We start from the raw sequence: 24,848 nt of genomic DNA, 5'->3' as shown, positions 1-24,848 counted from the left end.
TACAAACTCTGTTTGGAAATATTAGAAAATAAGAGGTAAAGGAAGCAGGAGGACTGAGTTTTCATCTTAGTGTGCCTTCCCAGGTATCCTGCTCTTGGGCAAAAATGGAGATGCTCCAGACCACCTGCATGAGAACTGTAGGATAGGCCAGAGTTCTTTTTTTTTTTTAGATTTTATTTATTTATTTGACAGACAGAGATCACAAGTAGGCAGAGAAAGAGGAAGGGAAGCAGGCTCTCCGCCAAGCAGAGAGCCCAATGTGGGGCTTGATCCCAGGACTCCGAGACCATGACCCGAGCCAAAGGCAGAGGCTCTAACCCACTGAGCCACCCAGGCGCCCCTCGGCCAGAGTTCTTAATGCAGTTTTTCAAAAACCTTCGAATCTGTGCTGTTATTGATATGTAAATTACCACCTCTGAGTGATTAAATAGTGCCTCTTTTCAGATTGTAAACATGTACCATTTAACATGTATCCCTAAGTAAGGAAACCCCATAATGGAACATACCTAATACAAGTGTAGACTTTTTCTTTCAAAGAACCATTTCATAAGACGAAATAGGAAGTGGTATTGTTTTTTCAGTGTTTACTGTAGATTCTTAATGAAAGATCCTAAAATTATTTTCTATAATACTTGTTTTTTTCTTTTAAAAGCTGGGGGCTCTCTTCCCTATAGCATCCAGACAGCCGAAAAACAGAATTGGCTCCATTCCTATTTTCAGTAAGTAATTGGTTTAGAATGCTGCTATTGCTTCTTTAGGAATAAGAATGTTATTTATGTCAGTCTGTTCTTTTAAAAAAGAACCTTATATAATACAGCTGTATTTTTTCATCGACATATGTTAGTGATGGAAATAACTTAAAACAAGGTTTTGAACATTATTTGAAATAGGTTTTTAATACCAAAGAATGAATCTGATCTGTGAGGTTTGTATTTAAATATTGGCACTCAAAGAAAAAAAATAAAGATGATTATGGGTAACTTAGAATTTATGTAAGCAGTGTTTTAAAAAAAATGTTATTTGAGTATAATTGACACACAGGAGTGCATTAATTTCAGGTGTACGGCATAGTGTTTCAGCGGCATTTAGCTCCTATTTCCAGATTATAGTTCTTCTGTCTGCACATGAACACCCTGCGTGACTGCGGGCTTGCTGAGGGCCGACTCTACAGCACTCTTTCTTCAGGACATGGGCTCAGACTTGGTTTGTTGTAAGGGTTCAGTATATGGTTGAATGAACAGGGGAAAAGACTGTGATTTGTCCTCCTCTTGTTCCACTATGCATACTGCATGTTCTAGGCCATAGCACTTCCCTGCTGGCTCCAGGCATTTATTACACTTGATGGCTGGAAACAAAGGCAGGTTGCATGTTAGTAGATTGCAGGCTAATTCAGTGTGTCTTTGAGGGCCCGTTGGGAGATTATTCCCTACAGAGAATATTTCTTTATATTGAGCTCCTTTCCCAGGTCATTCAAGTGAATTTAATGATCGAGGGGATGGTCTACCTAATCCTAGCTTTGGTCTCAGCCTCTTCCCTTTGCAAGCAAGGATGGTTGCCTCATGATGTAGGTCCTTTTTTCCTATAGAACTCAGTTCCTGCAGTACTGGCAAGTAAATGTCAGCCTTGGACTGAAGTGTTTCTGAGTTACGCCCCCCCCATTTTTTTAAAAGATTTTTATTTACTTGACAAGAGAACACAAACAGGGAGAGCAGCAAAGGGAGAGGGAGAAGCAGGCTCCCTGCTGAGCAGGGATTCCCGATGCAGGGCTTGATCCCAGGACCCTGAGATCATGACCTGAACTGAAGGCAGGTGCTTAACCCACTGAGCCACCCAGGCACCCCATCCTGCTTTTCAACATTGTTTTAATGTTCATCCTGTTGGCATTTTTCCCATTTTGTACTTACTTTGAACAAACTTTTCCTGAGCCTGTACTTGGTAATACACTATGGGAGCCCGATTCCTCCTCTTAAGGAGCTCATAGTCCATGTAGGAGACAAGACATGCAAACATGCAGTTGAAAGCACAACAGAAGTAATAGACATGAGTATATACATGTCTCATTGGCAAAAAAAGTTGAGAGGGAGGCTAAATAAATACCAAAAGGCTACAGTGCTTTATTACCCTGCTCTCTAAGCAGAGTTTAATAAAACACCAAAGTTCCCGTCACAGAACTATGTACGTACTGTTTAGATTACAGGATTTTGCTTTCCATGAAGTTTCCTAATACTAGGATTTTGACAGATTTATATTTTCTTACTAGTAATGGGTCTTTTCTGTCACTAGCAAATGGTCGGCTGACGCATCTGGCCGCAGCAATGCTATGCCACATATTAAAACATATATGAGACCCTCTCCAGACTTCAGTCAAATTGCTTGGTTCCTTGTCACAAGGTAAGTAATCCTTATAGTCTTGATGGGAAGAACTTTTAAAAATGTGTTAGTAACTCTTGTTCTGAATACCGAATGGGTTTCCAAAAAGTGGTTTTGTAAATTGTCATCTAGTTTTCAAGTGTGTGTGTCTTCTGAGCCTTATTTAAGAGTCTTATGACTTACCCTTTCTAGTGCCTGTAATCACTGCCTGATTTTATGAGTCTTGATATTTATAAGGTTTGTATAAAGTCGGCATTTACTGTTGTTACTTAATATTCAATAGTAGGAATGAGGCAAGTTAACATTCAGGGTAAATACAGAACAAAAATGATATGGTAAAACTAGTATTCCTTAATTACTTTCTCTTAGATAATTAATATTTGGCTAATCCAGTCTCTTAAGTATTTCTTAAACATCTTTATTAAATAATTAACATTTTAAGTTTTACTTATTTAGTGTGCAATCTAATGATTTAGTTGTATACTCTCAGAATTGCGCAACGAACACTATGATTTCAGAATTTTCATTACTGCCTATAAGAAATGCCTTACCTACTAAGCATTCTTGTGTCTATAGCAAGGTATATTGCTATGCTCTTAGAAAAAGAGAACTGACTCCTAGTTTGACCAAACACCATTAGGCATCTCTTAATGATTTAGTAACACAATTGATGTCATTAGTAATAATTAAGGTATGACAGTAATTTCTTTAATGAAAAAACTTTGAAACAAAAGTTTAAAAATACAAAGAAACTCTTAAAAAAGCCAGTTAGAAACAAAACCAAGTTCTTTCCCTAGCTTATGGAAATTAGTGGTTACACTTTTCACCTCCTCAGGACAAGGAACTGTGTGACGTGAACAGTGTTAGGGGTATACATCAGATGCAAGAGTGGGCTTCTGCAAAGTTTTTGAAGCACAAAACTTTTTTCCACTACACTGGAAAGTGTAATGGAAAAACATACAGATGAGTAATGAAGATTTAAGGTGCTCTGTCATTTACTAGCTCTATGAACTTGCAAAATGGACTTAATCCAAGTCTATTTCCTATTCTTTGGGAAAAGTGGCGGTCTTTTGGGGTTGTCGTGAGAGTTCAATGAGATGCTCAAGGCTCCATACATCTGACATAATGGACTGGAGGCCATAATAGCTGGGATTATGCTAGTTCGGGCTTCACCGTCAAGACTCAAGGATGACCAGGGGAGTTGGTACACATTTCTTTGCTGTGTGTCTTTTAAAGAGAAACTTTGACTGCTGCTTCTTCTTCTTCTTTTTTTTTTTTTAAATATTTTATTTTTTTATTTGAGAAAGAGAGTGAGAGAGACCATGAGATGGGGAAAAGGTCACAGGGAAAAGCAAACTCCCCGTGGAGCTGGGAGCCCGATGCAGGACTCAATCCCAGGGCTCCAGGATCATGACCTGAGCCAAAGGCAGTTGCTTAACCAACTGAGCCACCCAGGCGCCTGAGAAACTTTGGCTTCTGAAGGAGGTTTCTTGGATGTGAGGACCTGAATTAGGTATTTCCTAGGTAGAGAAGTCATTGCCTGAGACAGATAGGTAGTGCCAGGGAGAACAGAGACCTCTAAAATGTATGGCCTGACCTTTTGGGCAAGTTTAATCCCTAGTTGCTTTGGTAAGTATGAGATTGTTGTTAGTCCCTCTCCCAATTTTATTTTAACACACTTAAAGCTAAATTATTTAAATATTCCTGACTTAGTGATGAGAAATTGTCAATGCTAGCTAGCCTTCTACAAAGCTAACCAATAAGTGCATAAATTGGGGTATATTATGGACCCTTGAATGTAATCCAAAGGAACTGGATTTTCAGAGACCACATTTCAGTGTCAACTCACCTGTTCAATAATTGTCTGTTAAGCCAAGTTATTGAGTAAAAAGGAAACTGTACTAAGTTGCAGTATTAAAACCTGGCTTTTTGAATTGCATCTGCCCCATCCTGATGCTGTGTGTGATGGTCACTTCCTGTATACCCTGATGATGAGTCAGTAAACCTAGGTGAATTATCTACCTGCTTGCAATTCTGAAATGCTACCACTGGGAATAGTTGAGTAATAGGCCGTCATTCACCCCACAGGCTAAATGTTTGGTGTTTGTTTACTTACACAACCATTCTTTTGCTTTGTGTTGAGTACCTTAAATTTGATATTTTTCTCAATCTGGTCTGACAGAATTCTCTTGACAGTGTGGGTTATGTTTTAGGGCTCTACCCATTATATATTCATTTTTTTTTGTATGAGTCAAGGTTCTTCCTGCAATCATGACACTTTGCATGAAGGCTGAACTGAACTTGAAGGCTATACTTCCAACTTTGAGAAAAATCAGATAGGATTTTAACCAATGTAGGAGAAGCCATGTGGAGAAATATATCAATTATTTGGTAAAAGTGGTCTTATCTAGCGTCATGTTATCCTGCTGGGAAAACTGTTGCCTAGAGAAATGTAGCCATGAGTCTCTTTATACGTCCCTAGAAAAGTTGAATTTACTGTTTATTTGGGGATCGTTTTCCTCACGGTGGAGTTAAAAGATGGACGTACTTCACTAAAGTTGGGTGTTTATTGATCCTATTTTAAGGGCATAAAGTGAGGTTGAGTTTAACACTGAGTAATCCTTGTCTAAAGGCAGAGTTTTTGTAGTTGAGTATAATGACAACATTTGTTCAGCTCTGGGAATCCAGAACAAGACATGACCCTGTGCCATGCAGAGGCTGCAGGAAGAGATGGGTCCCTGTCCATTAGTTGCTTACCTGTGTCAGGATCTGATGAAAGCACCCTCAGAAATGTATTGGGGGTGGGGTCGAGATGGGTCAGAGACCTGCTAAAGGTAAGGCAGTGGTATCGCAAGTAGGGCTGGAAGTACGCCTGAGAGTAAACCAGATGGACTGGAAGGGACTCTGAGCAGAGGGGTGCAGAGGCCACGGAGCTGGAAAAGTACATGGGGTTTTCAGGGAACATCTGAGTGAAGCTGCAGCTAAATGAGAGAAAAAAGATTCACGAAGCTTCAGAATGGATTTTCTCAAGCCAGAGCACCCTGTGTTCTTTTTTTTTTAAATATTTTATTTATTTATTTGAGAGAGAGACAGTGAGAGAGAGCATGAGCGAGGAGAAGGTCAGAGAGAGAAGCAGACTCCCCATGGAGTTGGGAGCCTGATGCGGGGCTCGATCCAAGGAATCCAGGATCATGACCTGAGCCGAAGGCAGTCGTCCAACCAACTGAGCCACCCAGGCGTCCCGCACCCTGTGTTCTTAAGTCCAGAAAGCGTCCACTGTCTATTCACTTCGTATCTGCTGTTTTGTATTCTGTGAATAACTGCTTATTCATTACTAAATTCTGACTCAGAAGTTAATTTGTTAAGAATTTGAAGTTTGTCATGGATTTGTGGCTTCTAATTTCATTCTGGAATACCTAGACTGAAAACTATCAACTTACCAAAATATACAAAAAATTAAAACAATTACTTGGCAATTTCAATATACCAGACACTGTTCTAAGTGCTTTTGTGTTCATTTAGTTTTCACAGCTGCTCCATGAGAACTTGGAGAATGGTTAAGTAGGCTGCCCATAGGCAAATAGTAGTAAGTTATGGAAGCAGGATTTGAACCCAAGGAATTTGACTTCACAGCTGGTGCTCTTCACTTTGGCTTTCTAATGCCACTCTTAACAGCTATTTTCTGTGTATACCTATTTTCTGTGAAGACCAGTCAAAAGAAACTGCATCACTATACTTTGATTGTGATATGAAAAAAAAGAAAAATCCACATAGCATCCCCGTATTGAGGTATGTCTGACATAACTGAAGTAATAATTTAGAAAATACTTAGAGCCCATTCTCAGCCCTTCTACAATAAGGAAAGCTGTAGATCCAAAATAAGAGACATCTACCAGGAACTCCATTTTGTTTCTTGGTTTGCCACCTTCTCTCCAAGTCAGAACATCCCAAACTGAGCTCTTATGTAGAAGGATATTTCCTTCCTAACATCTATCTTGACCCTGGTGGCACCTGCCCCCTCTTTTATCCTCAGGCTTACAGCCCAGCCATCCTCTTGCTATTCCTTCCTTTGAGCATTCTGCAGCATTTTCTGCAGTCCTTCCTCTTGTGAATGCGGGGCACTCGGGATAAAAACATAAGCATCAGGACACCTGGGTGACTCTGTCATTTAAGCGCCTGCCTTCAGCTCCCATCATGATCCCAGAGTCCTGGGCTCAAGTCTTGCACTGGGCTCCTTGCTCAGCCGGGAGCTTGCTTCTCCCTCTGCCTGCCTCTCCCCATCCTCGTGTGCATGTGTGTGTGTGCAGTTGCTGATGAATAATATCTTTTTAAAAATAATAAGAAGCTTCTTAAAGGCACTACCTAAATCTTGTGTTCGATGTTAGAAGCCAGACACAGAAGTAATTAAAACAGGAAGGGAGTGATTCTGTGCTTGAGTTGGGCATGTGGATGCTTTGGAGGATAATCAAAGCCTGTTCATCCTTAAAGTCTCTCAGACGTTACTTTTCTGATATATGAAATTACCGAGTCAGGTACTGCCTGGACTTGTGAAGTGATTGCCTCTCTGCCATCCCATCACTCAGAGGGTCCACTTCCCAGGCCACCTTTCCTTTCCTAGTTGTTGATGCCCATTCACCTTTCAGAAGCATGAATTTTTCTCACTGTCTCATGTTCAGGTTCCCCCCACTTCCTGTGTACTAGTATCTAGAGATCTCCTTGGCATTGTGACCCTAATCATACCATTTCCTCCTTTCTTATTCTTTGTTCTCTAACATGAACTACCAGAAGCAACTTCCTGTGCCCCAGTAATCACCCTACCAGCAGCCCTCTCCTGATCCCTCTGTCTTTACTTTCTGCCTTTCCAGTTGCTGCCCACCTCCCAAGAATTGCCTCAGGTCTGGTGTCCTCTCTTGGGGACTCTGCCACCCTCCTGCCAACTTCTCTCTCGTCCACATCCTTAGAGCACTGATGAAGGTTCCACCACTGGAGCCTGTAGCTCCTACATCATTGTCTTGTCTCTTCTTGCAGAGAAGTTTATGAAAGGATCTGGATCCAAACCTCAGATCCCTTATGTGCACAGCAGCTGTAAGGGTGAGTGAGGGGCCACACTCAGTGATGTGCTCCCCAGGCTACAAGAAGTCCACAGTGTAAGTTTGTTGCAAGAAAGTATAGTGAAAGAACTAGAAATGGAAGTAAAATCGTAATACAGGCGCTAAAGTTACTAGTGACAGTGTAGTATGACCACTGTGTGTGACCTTCTCAGCCACTGGAATGAGAGCATTTTTATCAACCCTTTATGCACACGTATCTGTTGTTTCTTTAAAACACTGTGTCCCAGGCAGGGCCCTCTCTTCTGTGCTCCCACATCATGTTATGAAACACACCTGCCTAACACATGCTGCCCCTCCTCTCTCAAAGAGTCCAAATTCTGTTTCCTCAAAGGCCCAGTTTAAAATTTACAGCAGGGACATCTGGGTGGCTCACTCACTTGAGCGTCTGACTCTTGATTTTTGGCTCAGGTCATGACACCACGGTCAGAAGATTGAGCCCCGAGTGGAACTTCTCCATCTGCGGGGAGTCTGCTGGAGTCTCTCTCTCCCTCTGCCCTTCCCTCGCTTGCACACTCACTTGCACGCACTCTCTGTCTCTAATCTTCAAAATGTACAACTGTTAAAGGATGTGTGGTGCTGCTTATAACACTAGTACCCTTGCTTTGAAGGGCCTTTGAAACAACTTCCCTGTTCAGTTTGTGCGCCAGTGTTTACTTGCTTTACTCTGTCCCAGTAACCAGTGATCAGCTCATGCAGGTCTGGTACCAAGTCATCCTCTTAAGTAGCCATAATATTCAGAGTGCATTTCTTGAATGCCAGTGGTATGCCAGGCAGAGAGAACACAGGGTGACACAGTATGACCTCCATTTCTTCCTTCAAGAAGTCTGGGTTGTGAGTAGCAAGAATTAAATGGAACGCAATTATTGTTAAACACTCAGGACACTAGTAAAGCCGTATGGAGCTCAAGACGCTGTATTTTCACTGAAAGCTTGAGACCATGAGCGATGTGCCCAGCAAGACCCGCCCTGTGTCAGGCACTGCTCATACTGTGGGGAACAAGAGCGACAGAGAACCTGTCCTAATAGCTTTCATTTTAGCTTGAGCAGGGTGGGAGAGGCCGACTGTATACAAACGAGTGAGCGTGCAATAGCAGACGAGGACTGGAAACAACAAAATGGGGTGATGTTAGAGTATGTCTGGAGGGAACAGGGGTCTGCTTGACCTAAAGGTGGGGTTAGGCCCTCAGTTGTGGAGTGTGTGGAACATTGGAACAGCCCAGTGCAGCCATGCAGAAGCCAGGCCAGAGCATACAGGGCCTTAAAGGCCAGAATAAGAGTTTTATTCTAAGTGCTGTGGAAGTCATTTGAGAGTTGAACAGTGGAAGGACATCTGATACGTGTCTTTTAAAGATAATCCAGGCTGTTGGGTGGTGAGTGGATTGTGGGAAATGAGTAGCTGCTTGTGGGCCAGCTGGGAAGCAAGGAGAAATTATGGCCACTTAGATAGCAAAGGTGAGCATTTGTGGGGAAGAGCAGGTGGGTATGGGCTCTGTGAATGAGGGGTGGTACTGTCTGTAGAGCACATACCCCAAAATCTCTCTTGAGGAAGGGCAGTCAGGATGGTGGGAAGAGCATGGGTTTGGAGTTATACAGACCCAAATCCAAATTTTAGTTCATCCCCTTAACATTTATGAATTAATAAACTTCGCCAAGTTTATTAACTGAAGAGGCTTTAACCCACTGAGCCCACCCAGGCGCCCTGTCCTGAGACTTCTAATCACCTTGGAGAATCTTCAGTGAAATGTCAGTCCCTGGGTCGGAGACTTTTAAAAAGTTATTTCTGAGGCGCCTGAGTGGCTTAGTAGGTTAAAGCTCTGCTTTCTGCTCGGGTCATGATCTCAGCGTTTTGGGATCAAGGAGCCCCACATCGGGCTCTCTGCTCAGCAGGGAGCCTGCTTCCCTCTCTCTCTCTCTCTCTCTCTGCCTGCCTCTCTGCCTACTTGGGATTGCTCTGTCAAATAAATAAAATCTTCAAAAAAAAAAGTTACTTCTGCTCTGTGGGGATAAGAAAGGGGCAAGAGAGAGACTTAACCTTCATTGAGCAGCTGTCATGTGGAAAGTTCTAGCACTTTCCCTGTGTTGTTTCATTTAGCCAGCACAGGAGCCTGTGAGGTGGTTGTGTCCCTTCCACAGACAAGGAATAGGACTACAGAGCTGAGGACTCTCTCCATTACGCACCAAGTATCTGCACACTGTGGGCAAATCTGCCAACTCCAGGCACAGGGATAGAAGGATAAGCGAAAGTGCAGTTCTTGCTCTCCAGGCATTTATGTTAGAACAGAAGCGGTTTTATAAACAACTTGTAGTTTAATTGCAGTTATTTAATTGCAATTGTAATAATTTTGAGTATTCTACATACATAGATTTTCACCCAGCAAGGCCTGAACTGTCCTTCAGGTCTCAACTCAACATGATGGAGACTCTCCTTGCTTCCTTAACTGGCGCCTTCCATAACATTCTGGGCCTCCTGCTTGGTCACTTTTCTTTCCCTGTCAGTGTGACATGTCTCCCTCCACACCTGACATGTAGGGGTGGTCAGTAACAATTTGTTAACAAGGAAGCTAGTGGTGTCCAGGATTGAGGCTGTGATCGTCAAAGTGCTGCCTAGACTTTGTGCAGAAGTGAATGTGGAAGGTGCTTCACATGCTTCCTATGTTTGGGGTGTAGTGGGAGATGGGAGTGGTCATTGTCATCCATATGGAAGTTGGGAAATGGAACTGTTTTAGTGGGAGAACGGTCACTTTGAGTGCAAATTGACTTATGGTGAGAGTGTCACATGGAATTGTCTGTTGTACTCAGAAGTTTGGCAGTTCTATTTTCAACATCCAGCAATTGCACTATTGGGTATTTACCCTAAAGATACAAATGTAGTGATCCAAAGGGGCACATGCACCCGAATGTTTATAGCAGCAATGTCCACAATAGCCAAACTATGGAAAGAACCTAGATGTCCATCAACAGATGAATGGATCAAGAAGATGTGGTATATATACACAATGGAATACTATGCAGCCATCAAAAGAAATGAAATCTTGCCATTTGCAACAACATGGATGGAACTAGAGCGTATCATGCTTAGCGAAATAAGTCAAGCAGAGAAAGACAACTATCATATGATCTCCCTGATATGAGGAAGTGGTGATGCAACATGGAGGCTTAAGTGGGTAGAAGAAGAAGTTTGGTGCAGTTGGTATGCTTTGGAGTTTTCTTTAGAACTAATTATTGACACCCTGAGCCTTCGTGGCATTTTTAGGGGCGAGGGTAGCAAAAGGCTGAGGTCTTGGGAATTGAGAAACCTCAGGAACTACATAACAAGTGGGCTTTTCACACTTACCACTGTTCCATTGCCAAACAAAAGAATTAGACCCTGAGTCGAAGAACAAGTGGTCACCATCCTTCAGAAATAATCTTCCTTCTACCTAAGAGAAGTGTTACACGTTCTATTTGGACGTCACAGAACTTAACCTTTCATTCAGCCTATACTGAGCATCTACTGTGTACCAGCCACTTTTCCAGGTGCTGGGGGTACAATTATATAAAATAATCCTTGACTTTATTGTGGTGGGAGTTACCAAAAAAGTAAATGTGTATGTATCAGGTAATAAGTGCTGTAGAGAAAAACAAAGTAGAATAATTCAGGTGCATTGTCTTTTACTCAGAATCCTTCTGACTAGATGTAGTTCAGTACTTAGAGTTTAGAAAGACAACATGGTACAGGCTGTACTGTGGTAGGCATTACAAGTAGCCTCATGTCTGTTTAGGTCAACTTTTACCACCAAATGAGCTAAGTGTTTTTTTTGCCATTAAATGAGTTAAGTAGAAGCTTAATTTTGAATTTGGTTCAGGTTCTTTTTAGGTTCAGAGCCAACATTTAATGCTTACTACCAGATCCAGACACTGTTCTAGGCATGCTTCATACACACAGACACACCCCCCACCCGTAATCCTCAGTCTTCTGCATGTAGCTGTTAATCCTCTCTCTGGGGAAGGGAACTGAAGAACAGGGAGGTTACAGGGGCCTAAGAACCCTCCACACCCTCTAGCCCTGTACTGTTGAGTGGTGAGTGGTTGGGTCGAGGATGGAGGCTGCTCATTAAATAGGATGGTCAGAGAAGGCTTCACTGACATGGAGACATTTAAGGAGGAAGTGAGCCTTGGGATGGATAGCTGAGGGAAAACATTCTGGGCAGAGAAGCAGAGGTGGGGATACACATGCTTGTGCTCGTTGTGTTTGAGAAGAAACAAAGTGGTGGTGTTGGAGTGCGAAGGTAGGGCAGACTGTCCTTTACGTGCTTTCAAGGCAGAGTTGCCATTGCCTTCATGTCTCCTGTGTTTCCTAAAGCTTTTAGTCCTGGGTCTATGGAAAGCAGTCCTGTGTCGATGTATTTTACAATTTGCATTGATTAGAACAATTAAGTACTTTTTAAAAATATATCTTGTTACAGATGTTCCATTAGGCTTTCTGGAATAAGACATGGTTTTAATGTCGTAGCTTATACTCAAATAATGGGTTTCTCAACAGAGCACTGTTGGCATTTTGGTCAAAATAGTTTTGTCCTGTGAGTTGTCCCATGTATTATAGGGTATTTAATAACCTGGCCTCACATAGCAAATGCCACATCATGGTAAAAGCAAAAAAAACAAACATATATTTCTAAATACCCAGTAGATTCTGCCCTGTTGGATAGTATCAGTCATCATTCAGAACTTATGAATAACTGATTTATGAATGCTGCTATCCTTTCATTTAATACATTTTCCTACTTGAGAGAGTGAGACATAGTTATACCGACAACCACAGATTCTCGTCCAAATGAAGTGATAATGTCTAGCAAATATAACCATCAACAAAGTGGCAGACAGATTATGTCTTAAGAATTGGATTTTAGCAAAAGACAAAAATATCAAAAGCTACATAAATTTAAGTTTTTGTCCCTTTTCTACTTTGTATATTACCAGTCCATGTTAAAAATTATATTTGATTAATAACTCCTTAAGTCCAACAAAATTAAAACAAGTTGACCAGAAAAAAGTAACAGTAATAAGCAAGATGGATGATAAGCAATACAGATTTTGACTCTGACATGATGAGAATTTTTCTTAATAATTGAGATTCATACATCAAAAAAGTATTGTCCTTCAAGGTGGTCACCTTTTGAAACTAAGTAGTTTTACCAAAAAAACTGCCATTGCTCAAATTTTTTTGTCACTCAAGAATTTCCTTTGATGTGAATTTAAGGCACATTAACAAGCATTGTTTTTTTTAACTTATTTTTATAAATTTTTTTGAAGGTTCATTTATGGAGAGTGCACAGCAGGGGGAGGAGCAGAGAGAGAGGAGAAGCAGATGTGCTTAGTGCAGGGCTTGATCCCACAACCCTGAGATCATGACCTGAGCCAAAACCACAGATCAGATGCTCAACATACTGAGCCACCCAGGCACCCCCAACATTGTTTCTTAAATAGGCACTGTTCAGTTTTTGGCCATGAGTTAGTTTTCTATTTTCTGTTGATGTGTAATAAGTTACCAACAAACTAAGCTTAAATAAAACTGCAGATTTATTATCCTCCATTTTCTGTGGGTCAGGAGTCTGGACACAGTCCTCTGCTGTGTGAGCCAGGCTATGTATGATCTCCTTTAAGGCCTGGGGTCCTCTGCCAATCCTACAGGTTGTTGGCAGAGCTCTCAGGGTCCTGTGCTCTCGGTGACAGTCCAGGGGCCATTCTTGACTCCACAGTACTTCCTCTGGTTTCTGTGCCATTGCTCTTTGCAGGGGACAGGTCACAACAAAGCTGTTTGCTTCCTTTTTTTTTTTTTTTTTTAAAGATTTATGTATTTTAGAGAATGAGTGTGCAGGGGAAGGGGCAGAAGGAGAGAAAAACTCAAGTAGGCTTTGCTCTGAGCCCTCAGTCTAACAACCCTGAGATCATAACCTGACCTGAAACTAAGTGGGATGCTCAATTCACTGCACCACCCAGGCACCCCAATGCTGTTTGCTTCTTTGAAGTCTGTAGGGGAATCTGTTCTCAGGAAGGAACCCCACTTCCTCTTTTCAGGCTGCACCTGATAAAATCAGGTTCACCCATAGTCATCCCAAGCTTTTTGATAAACTCAGTTTATTAGTAACCTGATCATGGAATGAAATCCCATCATGTTCACAATTTCGCTCATGCTCAAAGGGAGAGGTTTCTACCAGATGGGTACATCGGGAGCAAGGGCAGGAATCTTGGGGGCCATCTTTCAATTCTGCCTTCCATAGGATTCATTGGTATTTATTACATTTAGATCCTTCTGTCCTATTCCCCAACTTGGAGTTGAAAATAATTTCTTACTGTTCTCAAAATTGAGATTTATTTTTCATAGTTAGGCAAAATTACCCTTGAACATATTTAAAAGACTGAACCTCAGCATCCAAAGGCTATTTGAGAAAAGAAATTCTATAATTATCTTGAGGCAAAGGAGGAGGCTGCTTTATTGGAGTGAAAGAGTAACTCCGCAGTGTGATTGCTTTGGAGAACCACACTGACCAGCATATGTAGAGCTGTTTAAAGTAAATCTTTTGAAAGACAAGTAGAAACCCAAAAGATCTAATTTCCTAATCTGGGAGTGGGGAGAGGGAAGACCCTTATCACCTTAGAAGTACCCTTCACTTGATGCTTCCAGTGTATACATACTGTCTTATTACGTGTCATTTCTCTGCCCGTTGTAAGTAGAGAACATTGACTTTGTGCTCATGGGGACTTTGTTTACCCCATTGATATTCAGATCAGGGACTGAACTCTTATAAAAACACTAGCTTTACTACAGTTCTCATTTTCCCTTATCTTTCTAAATATACATGAATCACAAAGTTTTGGGACACCCAGTTGGTTCAGTCGGTTAAGCATCTGCTTTCAGCTCAGGTCATGATCCCAGAGTCCTGGGATCAAGTCCTGCGTCGGGCAGAATCCCTGCTCAGCGGGGAGCCTGCTTCTCCCTCTGCCTGCAGCTCTTTTTCTCTCTCTGACAAGTAAGTAAAATCTTTAAAAATAAATAAATAAATAAAAATTTTATAAATCCAGTTTTTTTTATTTTTTTATTAACATATAATGTATTATTAGCCCCAGCAGTATAGGTCTGTGAATCACTAGGTTTACACACTTCACAGCATTCACCATAGCATATACCTTCCCCAATGTCCATAACCCCACCACCCTCTCCCTACCCGCCTCCCCCCGGCAACCCTCAGTTTGTTTTGTGAGATTAAGGGTCTCTTATGGTTTGTCTCCCTCCCGATCCCATCTTGTTTCATTTATTCTTTTCCTACTCCCAAACCCCCCACGTTGCCTCTCAACTTCCTCTTATCATATGAAAATTGTCTTTCTCCGATTGACTTTTTTCACTAGGCATAATACCCTCTAGTTCCATCCACGTTGTTGCAAATGGCAAGATTTCATTTCTTTTGATGGCTACATAGTATTCCATGGTACATATATACCGCGTAGTTGCAAATGGCAAGATTTCATTTCTTTTGATGGCTACATAGTATTCCATGGTACATATATACCACATGTTCTTTATCCATTCATCTGTTGATGGACATCTAGGTTCTTTCCATAGTTAGGCTATTGTGGACATAGTTGCTATAAACATTCAGGTGCACGTGCCCCTTTGGATCACTACATTTGTATCTTTAGGGTAAATACCCAGTGGTGCAATTGCTGGGTCATAGGGTAGCTCTATTTTCAACGTTGTGAAGAACCTCCATGTTGTTTTCCAGAATGGTTGCACCAGCTTGCATTCTCACCAATAGTGTAGGAGGGTTCCCCTTTAAAAAAACAAACAAACAAACAAACACAAAGTTTTAATATTCTCTCTGTCATTATATGTTGAGATTGAGGTTCTGACTGAAAGCCTTTTGCATAGACCCTGGGTTAGGTTTTACTGTATAGTTGCCATATCACCGAGAATTCTAATTTCTGCACCAAAACCATTTTTAATGAAGTCTCTACTTTATTGAACTGTATGCTTTAGAAGTATTCTACTTTAAGAGAAAATGAGCTTGTAATCCTACACTTTTCCTGCTAAAATATTCATCCTGTTGGAAACTTTTGTTTAATGTCTTGTTTTCAGACCAGCAGTTACCATGCCTGGCATAGCACCTGGTCTATAGCAGCCCAGAAATTTTTGAGTGAATAGATATTCCCTATAAAATGCAGTTACCAATCATTTGCTCACTGTTTCTCAGATTCTCAGTTTTTCTTTTTGTACTGTCCAGAATGATTATACTTCTCCTGAAGTCTATTTCAAGTGTTCCCCTTTGAAAATTTTTCTAGCTCAGCAGACTGAATTCCTTGTTTTCCCTGTTGTGTGTTTGTAGCACTTTTTGTTTAGTCTTTATCTACATGTTCCTTCTTAATTATTTCTGGGTTCCTATATCTCCATACAATAGGAACTGCTTGAGAACAGGTGCCAGGTTTTACTGATCTTTAGATCCTCAACATCTGACTCTGCACAGCATTATCATTAACGACTTATACATACTTGAATGAGAGCCTTACAGAATGTTCCAGTAGGTAATGCATGCACAGAATAGGAAAAGGGTAGATGGAAAAAGTTTGTCTTCCCATTCCCCAGCCATCCTGCTCCTCTTCCTCAGACCACTACTACTAGTTGCTTGGGTTTAAGAGCTTTTAACCCTATGACTCATCAAACCCAGGTATCTCAGAGGCTGGGTGATCTTACCTCGTCAATGTCCTGTGGAGGAAATAACACTGGGATGGAGTCCAAACATCATACTCTAGTTTGCAGTTGTCCCTTATAGCCTTGCCACATAAATTTGGGGAATATCCTTTATAATCTGGTTTTATCTTCTTTATGGAGTGTTGTGAGGATGATGCTGGAAAACATGTGCGGAAGTTACCTACCTCTCTGTATGATGTATTGAACATGAACTGCCTGATTTTCGTGGCTGTTAACAAGGTATTAAGCTCATGTTCATCAGACCTCACAAAACTCAAGAAAGCAGCTTAAAAAGCCTTTGTTTTATTCATACAATAAAGGATACATGACCTAAAGATTTGTATAGTTGGAGCCTTTTCCAGGTTCAATATGTGATTAATTGACAAATTGGTCACAATTATTCTATGAAATAAAGACGAGTACATTCAGCCAGAAATATATTATTCAAAGAAACTTAAAACTAGCATTTACACTTGAACTTAATATGTTATGTTGGCTACCAGTTTTCTCTTTTGTTTGGTTGCTTTTATTTCAGGCTATTTATAGTTTTGATCCTACCATGAAATAATCCTGTATTTGATAGGCAGTTTGTTGTTCTTGAAATTCTGGGCCATGATGACAAACACAGTGTTTGAATTTTACCACAGGACCAAGCGGGCAAGAAGACAAACTTGAAGAAGCAACTTTGGTTAAAAGATAATTCCAAGGACTAATTGGCAAACCCAGTGAGCACAATTAGGAAAGCTGTGCATTGTGGGTGGGCAGAAAGCCTTGGCAAGTTACAGTTGCCTAGCAACTGACAGGCATTGCAGGATAATCGGGGAGAAGCAGAAATGTTGGTGCTGCCACTTTAGGGGAAAACGAGACAAATACTTAACTATAAAACCACCATAGCTTTTTGAGGAAACATAAGGTATGGTACCCTGCTCTGATTTTCAGCATTGCTTTGCAATACTTCTCTAATGTCTGTTCCTTTGGCTCTGAAACAGTCTTTTTTTTTTTTCATATGTCTGATTTTTTTTCTTCTTTTTCTGCAGTGAAAATCAAATTGGGTCACATAAGAAAATATTAGTAGATTCCACTGGCTAGACGTGGTTGCCTGGAACTGTGGCTCCAAAATACTAGCGTTAGTTAGTGTGCCTCATGTACTTTGTCAAAACTTGTGTTATCAGTACCAAAGTCAGCAGATGACTTCCTTTATGCACAGGAGATGACTAGAGAGGTCCTATCCCCACCCTCACTTTCTTGGATTCTGCTACAAGTAGACCAAGGACTCAGAGCATGCCCCTTTTCATGCTCATGGGAGCGTGTCTGGTGGAGCATTATCCCTGATTGGGAAAAAGTCCTGAGCACCCCCAACCTAGGGCCTCTAGACCCTTTGTGCACTTGGACGACTAGTCATGAGTATACCTATCACTTGAGATGAGGAGGTTCTGCACCAGGTTCAGGGCCCCAAAGAAAACCCATTATAAATAATACCAGATACACTCATCATGCTTACTATATATGCTGACCAACTGGTTTTTAGGTTTTTATGGTTTTTGATTTTTTTTTTAGTATAATTGACACAATGTTACATTGGTTTCTGTTCAACAGTGATTCAACAAGTTTATGCCTTCTGCGATGTTCACCAAGTGCTTTCTTAATTCTAATTTATTTAATCTTCTTAATTAGGAATTACAGAGTAAGGTTCCCGTTTTAGAGACCTGACAGTGGCCTGGTGGCGGTAGAACTAGGATTGGAATCCAAATAGTCTAGAGTATTTCATATGTGTCTGCTCTAGGCTTCGGTTATGGGTGGCGGATAAGGCAGGCATGATCCCTGCCCACAAGGAATTTGTATTCTGGTTGGCGTAGCCCTCTTGTCTTTCTGCATTGGGCTCGGCACTGCTGGCTGAGGTTGTGAGGAAAACACAGCTCAAAAACTTACCACACCATTTCCTTAGGTACTTGCCATGTCTTCCCTCTTCCCTGCTGACCTCCTTTAGCGCTGCTGTGCCAGGCCTTCCCCTGACTCCCCTTCCCCTTCCCTTTAGAATGCTCTGCCTTCCTACCCATTACATTGCCACTGGTTTCTCAGCCCATACAGGTTTTAGTTTCTGCCATAGCAGCCCTTTTGGCCCTTGCTGAGCCTGCTCTGACAGCTGTGGGCCAGTGAGAGCCATGGGGCTGCCTTTTCTCCGCCTGTGAGTGTCCGGCCTCTTGGCTCATTGATCAGATGTTCACTGAGCATCCATTCTGTGCCAGGCTCTGCTGGGGTACAACACTTAAAGCTTCAGTGCTTTCTCCTCCCACTCCCCTTTTTTTTTCCTTGAGAGAATGCACGCTTGTACATGGAGTGGTGGGCAAAAATCTTAAGCAGGCTCCATGCTCATTGTGGAGCCTGACATGGGGCTCAATCTCATGATTCTGAAATTATGACTTGAGCCAAAATCAAGAGTTGAATCTTTAACCAGTTAGTTTCAGTGCTCTCTTAAAACATTTGTTTATCCTGGGCATTTAATTTCCACTTATTGGTCAACATCTGGACAGTTGACAGAGGTCTTGAGGACCTAATCCTCTGGCTTCTGCTCATCCAGTCTGTTTAATCCCACCCACAGCCTCCATCTTCTGGATGTTTCTCTTATCCCTTACAGCTGATTGTTGTGTGTGTATAAACATTTTTTTTTTTCACACTTTTGGAGGCCAGAAGTTTGAGATCAAGATGTCAGCAGGGTTGGTTTCTCTTCTAGATGGCCATCTGCTAAATCTGTGTGCACATTGTCTCCACTCTGTCCTCACATCTTTTTACATTTATGTTAACTGGAATTTGATTAAACATTAGCTTCAGGTGTATAATATTAGGATTCAGCACTTTTTTGGTTGTTTTTTAAATATTTTATTTATTTTTTTGACAGAAACACAGCTAGAGAGGGAACACAAGCTGGAGGAGTGGGAGAGGGAGAAGCAGGCCTCCAGCCGAGCAGGGAGCCCAAAGTGGGACTCGATCCCAGGACCCAGGGATCATGACCCGAGCCAAAAGCAGACACCTAACAACTGAGCCACACAGGTGCCCCAAATTCAGCACTTCTAGATAACACCAGGGGCTCATCATGAGTGTATGCCTCAATGACTTGGATGGAGCTAGAGAATATTATGCTAAGTAAAATAAGAGGAAGACACATACCATATGATTTCACTCATATATGGAATTCATGAAATGAGCAAAGAAAGGTAGAGGGGAAGCAAACCAAGAAACAGATTCTTTACTGTAGAGACCAAACTGGTGGTTACCAGAGGGGAGATGGGTGGGAGATGGCTAAATTGTTCACTCTATTACTCATCTTTTTTGCCATTTTCAAATACACATTCAGTATCTCTTTCTGTTAACCATGCTGGGCCTGTGGGCTTGCAGATGTCCCTCAGCCTGGCATATTGGTAACTAGATGTAATCCATTGAGAGCTTGATCAGTATCTAGTGAGGGGTAGGTAGGTGGTGTGTGTGTGTGTGTTCAGGGGAATTTTTTATACTGTAGCAATTAAATGCATCCAGGGTGGTGTTAATAATATGGGTGTCTTTCAGAGGAAAGAGATCTCTTCTGCATTAAGTAATTAGATGAAGCTTCAGAAAGTGGTACTTTTTTGATAGGTCAAGGTGGGTACTTTAGGTAGAAGATGTTTTGGGGGATATGGAGACATCACCTAGGCTGGCATGAAGCCTTGTGTGTGAAGGATGGGCAAGAAGCCTGGCAGTGGATGGGGCCAGGCTTGTGGAACTTGTATGACAGGCATAAGATTTCACTTTTCAGATAAGGATCGCTGAATATTTTTGAAGAAGACAGTGAGATGACTAAGAGTGTTGTGATAATAGTACTGATAAAGATTGTTGTTGATGGCTTTATGATTGACATCCTGTTCTTATGTTGTCATGTGCTCTGAGATATAAATGGAGCAAATGTTGTCATAGCTATTTTTTTAAAGTAGAAACAGGTACAAGCGTCGAGGCTGCTCATCTAGTAAATGGTTGAACTGGAACTTGAAGCCAGATCTTTTGTTTCTTCTAAGTCATGCTCTTTCTGGAATTAAGTTATGGGGGAGGTTAAAGGAAATAAAAGCATTGAGGCAGAAAAACCTACTGAGTGACTGATATGAAATTCCAAACACAAGACTCTAAAGGTGCAGTGGAATTGAAAAGGTGAGGGGTGTTCACATGGAGAAACGATTACAGAAGAAGCTGAAAGACTCAGAACAGGTTGAGAGGGCAGAAGAAATACAGCTGTGAACATAGCTCTTTAGGGGAGAGAGGCACCATCAGGCTTTGCGGAGCTGGTCACTAACCCCAAGGAGGCTGCTCCTCAAGCTGTCTCAGAAGGTCCTGGTAGAAACCATCCCTGATGGTGCTGTTCATTCTGAGGCTCCCAAAGGCTGAGAAGAGCTCCTGGCAGGCGGCACCGCTGTGGGGCCCAGGCACATAAAGGCAGGGACCTACCTGCACACACTTTTTTGGGAGACCAGGAGAAGACTGTTATTCCAATGGCTTTCCAGGGTCTCTAAGGTAAATTGAACCAGTGCTGGCTGTACTTTGGACTGTAGTGTTAACCGTCTATAAACAGTCCACTGTTGGCAAGCCTTCTTGCTTCTAGGCCATTGCTTCAGCCCTCTGGGCTATTTCTCCATGTGTAAAGCCAGAGACTGGGCTGAAGTAGGGATTTTCATGCCATGTTCCTTGGAGCCCTACCGGTTCTGGAAACTCCTTTCAGAGCCCACTACCACAGTGGGTGGGGAACAGGAACACACATAATTCCTGGTTCACCTAGAGATACTTTTATCTGCTTTAAATGTTTCCTTTGAACAAAGTACTCTCTAGATTTTTATTTTTTTAAAGACTGAAAAGCCACTATGGTAATCTCCTAAGCCCATCTCACATTTTACAGGTTTAAGTATTAATACTTCCCAAACATCACCTGTTGTTTTTTCAGTAAACTAGGAACTTTCACCAAATTGTTTAATTCATTTGTCATTATTAACCAGGAAGTGAACAAATGATGTTAAACCCCATATTATAGATGAAAAAGTGGCACCCAAAAGACGTAACCCCAAGGTAGTAACTGGCCAAAATCAAAAGTTAAATCACGAGTTGATTGCTCTTTGCACTTCTTTATGTTACCTTTCCTCTAGAGGTGGACCAGAATAATGGAATATGTCAGTAGAAAACGAGATAGTAAACAGTTTTTGGTTATCAGCATGGTTGCTGTTAAACACTCACTGAAATTCTTTGGTAGGATGTTCCAAATACCAGTTTTGACCTGAAATTGACAAAGCAAATTTGATTCTGCTTGACAGTATGTTTTGTCCTTTTGGATTCAGGATACTGTTATGATGACTTTTTTTTTTTTTTTAAGATTTTTATTTATTTATTTGACAGAGATCACAAGTAGTCAGAGAGGCAGGCAGAGAGAGAGGGGGAAGGAAGCAGGCTCCCTGCTGAGCAGAGAGCCCAATGCTGGGCTTCGATCCCAGGATCCTGAGATCATGACCCAAGCCGAAGGCAGAGGCTTAACCCACTGAGCCACCCAGGCGCCCCTGTTATGATGGCTTCTAAAGCCCATGCAGTTCCATTTATGGGATCAAGGATAGATGGGTCCTTTTATTTTTATTTATTTTTTTTAGAGAAGGAGAGGGGCAGAGGAAGAATCATAAGCAGGCTTGATGCCCAGCACAGAGCCCAATACAGAGCCTGAGATCATGACCCTGAGATCATGACCTGAGCCAAAATCAAGAGTTGGACTGAGCCACCCAGGTACCCCTTGGATAGATGGATCCTTTTAAAGACTAGGCTGACAGCTAGACTGAATTATACATGGTACCAAAGCTAGCCCTCCAAATTCAGTGTGAGTATGAAAGCATTTGCTTGGGGACATAATATGCCTGTGGCTGAGGAACAAAATGATGTTGCAAATAGATTTCTCAGCCTATTTGGTGAGTTGTCAGAACTGCTCCTTATAAAAGCCCACACCCAAGTAGCTGATCTCCTTTAGCGCTCTGCTCTTATCTGTGGGAAAACGTGGGTCATAATCATGTTTATTTTTCTTTTTTTGCTGGAATTTCTTTGTGAATGCCTTATCTATGAAACAAGAGAGCCCCAAAACATAACTGGCCTATTGTGTCCCCTATGGTAACTAATTTCATAAGATTATTGGACATGAGCAGAAATGGTTTAATTGTAACCATGCTATTAAATTCCTAGTCACTACGTTAAAAATTGGGGAGGACTGCCTGGATGGTTCCTTCTGTTAGGTGTCAGACTCTTGATCTTAGCTCAGGTCTTGGTCTCAGGGTGTTGAGTTCAGACCCTGTGCCTGCTAAAAAAAAAAGAAAAGAAAAAAATTGGAACATATATCTATATCAAGGGAACCAAAATCCTTTTGACTTCCTTAACAGAATAAAATAGGAGCTCACTATATTTCTGCCCTGGGGACTTGTGCTAGAATTATGAAATCAGTGAAGCAATCCATTGTAGAAACTTTAGACCTATCTTCCACTGACATTTCCTAGGATGAGGAGGCCTGGATGGATCGGCCTTCTGGAAAATTCCATTTTTTAGTGAGTACAAGAGGAAGACCAGAGTCGTGTTCCCAGAAATTTATCAAGGGTATTAATGTTGGTAATAGCTAACATCTAATAAGCACCATTTATGTGCCAGCTTTACACACTTTTACATACCTTCTCTGATATAACCCACACATTCCTTTTATAAAGCAAGTACATTACCATATTTTACAGGCACAGAACTTGTAGAGCAGCAGTGTTGGCACTAATAGAAATGTATGCAAGCTCAGATTCTGCTCTCACTACCCTACTCTGCTGTTGTGCTTAATTTTCAACAATAAGACTTTTTCTCTAGATTTTAAAGTTTTAATTTATAACTGTAATGAACAAAATAGTCTCGATAAATTGTATCTTCTGGGCCTTTGTATATTAGTCTCTTTTCTTGAGTTAATTAGATGTTTCTTGCCTATGTGACATCTGCAGGATTCAGTTGGGAGACATCTGTGGGCCATAGACAGACAGCTTCTTGACAGCAACAGGGTTTGCCAGGTAGGAAAGAGCTCAGATAGCCACGGGGTGGGGGAGTATGTAGAAGACCTTGTGGACTAGGAAATGTTTGCATAGACGTGGAGGCAGTCAGTAAATCAGTTCATTTAAAAGTAGCAGAGTCAGGAAAAGGCTGAAAAGCATAAATAAGACTGAAAAGCATAAATCTGGTCAGACTGAAGAGGTTCCTAAATTCCGGGCTGTATATTTACCTTGTGCTTAAGTAGAAAGGACACATGGATACTTTGAGAGCCTGGAAGAAGGTGTAAATGAGAAAGGGCATTTACACCATAGACAGGGCAGTCCATTTGGATCCAGAGCCCAGTGTGAAAGGGGCAGAACTAGGGAGATCTCATTGGAGGTAGAGGATGTGGAGCAGAGAAGTCCAAAATGCACGAGATTTCTGAGCCTGACTGAATGAGACTGTGGGTAGCGGGGAAGGTGGGAGAGATCTGGTTTTCAGAGGGTAAAGGTATGCTGATAGGTTCTGTTTTTAGAGTATTGGGTTTGGGTTGATAATGTGACATTCCAATAGAGAAATCCAGCTTATGGTTGGAGATATTAGTTGAATATGGTGACAGCTCAAAGCTGGTGAAGTCTGGGAGTCCTACTTAATCAGCATAACATTTGCTGTTGGTAAGCCGGACAGTAGAATGAGCCAAGGGCTGAGCCTGAATTTAGAGGGTTCATGGTGGGAAGGGCAGCAAATGAGAGAGAAGCTGAATAGTCGAGGGGAAAGAAAGCCAAGGAAGAGAGATGGAAAGTAAGTGGAGAAAATCCTATCCATGCAGGAGAGAAGTCTAAAACGGTTTCTCCACCATGGCATGATCGACCTCTGGGGCCAGGTGACTTCTGTTATGGAGGTTGCCTTCTGCATTATTGGATAGTAGCATCCCTGGCATTTACTCGCTAGCTGCCAACAGCATGCCACAGTCGTGACAATGGAAAATGGCTCCAGACCTTGCCCCATGTCCCCATAGGGGCAAAAAACTGCTCCCAGATGAGGACTGCTCATCTCTCTAGAAAAATAAGGACTCTGAAAAGACCACTGTATTTGGCAGTTGCAAATATTGAGTGAGTGGAAGTCAGACTACAGAGAATTGAAGAGGGAGAAAGGGAAGGAAAGGAAAAGGAAACAGGACGAAGACCACTCACTCAGTACATCAGAAAGGTGGTGAAAGCAGACGCTTGGGCTCTAAACTCATCCAGTTTTTATGGGGTAGAGCCAGCATTTGTTCACTGTTCTCTTTTGATAGGTTGTCCTGGCTATTTATTCTTCTTTTATTATTATTATTATTAACATATAGTTTATTATTTGTTTCAGGGGTACAGGTCTGTGATTCATCAGTTTTACACAATTCACAGCATTCACCATAGCACCCAATATCCATCACCCAGCAGCCCTCCAGCAGCCCTCAGTTTGTTTCCTGAGATTAAGAGTCCCTTATGGTTTGTTTCCCTCTCTGGTTTCATCTTATTTCACTTTTTTCCCTCTCTCCCCTTATGATCCTCTGCCTTGTTTCTTAAGTTCCACATATATCAGTGAGTCTCACTGATATATGTGGAATATGAT

General features: G+C 41.7%; 1 protein-coding gene across 5 annotated transcripts in view; it reads left to right on the top strand.

Moving 5' to 3' along the window:
• TDP1 (tyrosyl-DNA phosphodiesterase 1) overlaps positions 1-24,848 on the top strand; it is a 90,298-nt gene that overhangs the window by 27,134 nt on the left and 38,316 nt on the right. For all 5 annotated transcript variants that reach the window (XR_006604192.1, XM_045071350.1, XM_004739070.3 and 2 more), the window contains 2 exons: positions 653-719; positions 2,284-2,391. Coding sequence is in view for 4 of the 5 variants with exons in the window: in XM_045071350.1 (XP_044927285.1) it covers positions 653-719; positions 2,284-2,391 (175 nt within the window). In the remaining variant the exon portion in view is untranslated. The remainder of the gene's footprint in view (positions 1-652; positions 720-2,283; positions 2,392-24,848) is intronic.

The sequence above is a fragment of the Mustela putorius genome, unplaced genomic scaffold (assembly GCF_011764305.1).
Source record: "Mustela putorius furo isolate JIRA1106 unplaced genomic scaffold, ASM1176430v1.1 tig00000129_pilon_pilon_pilon, whole genome shotgun sequence".
NCBI lineage: Eukaryota > Metazoa > Chordata > Mammalia > Carnivora > Mustelidae > Mustela > Mustela putorius.
The sequence above is the reverse complement of the archived record's forward strand: the minus strand, read 5'-3'. Positions and strand labels throughout refer to the sequence as shown.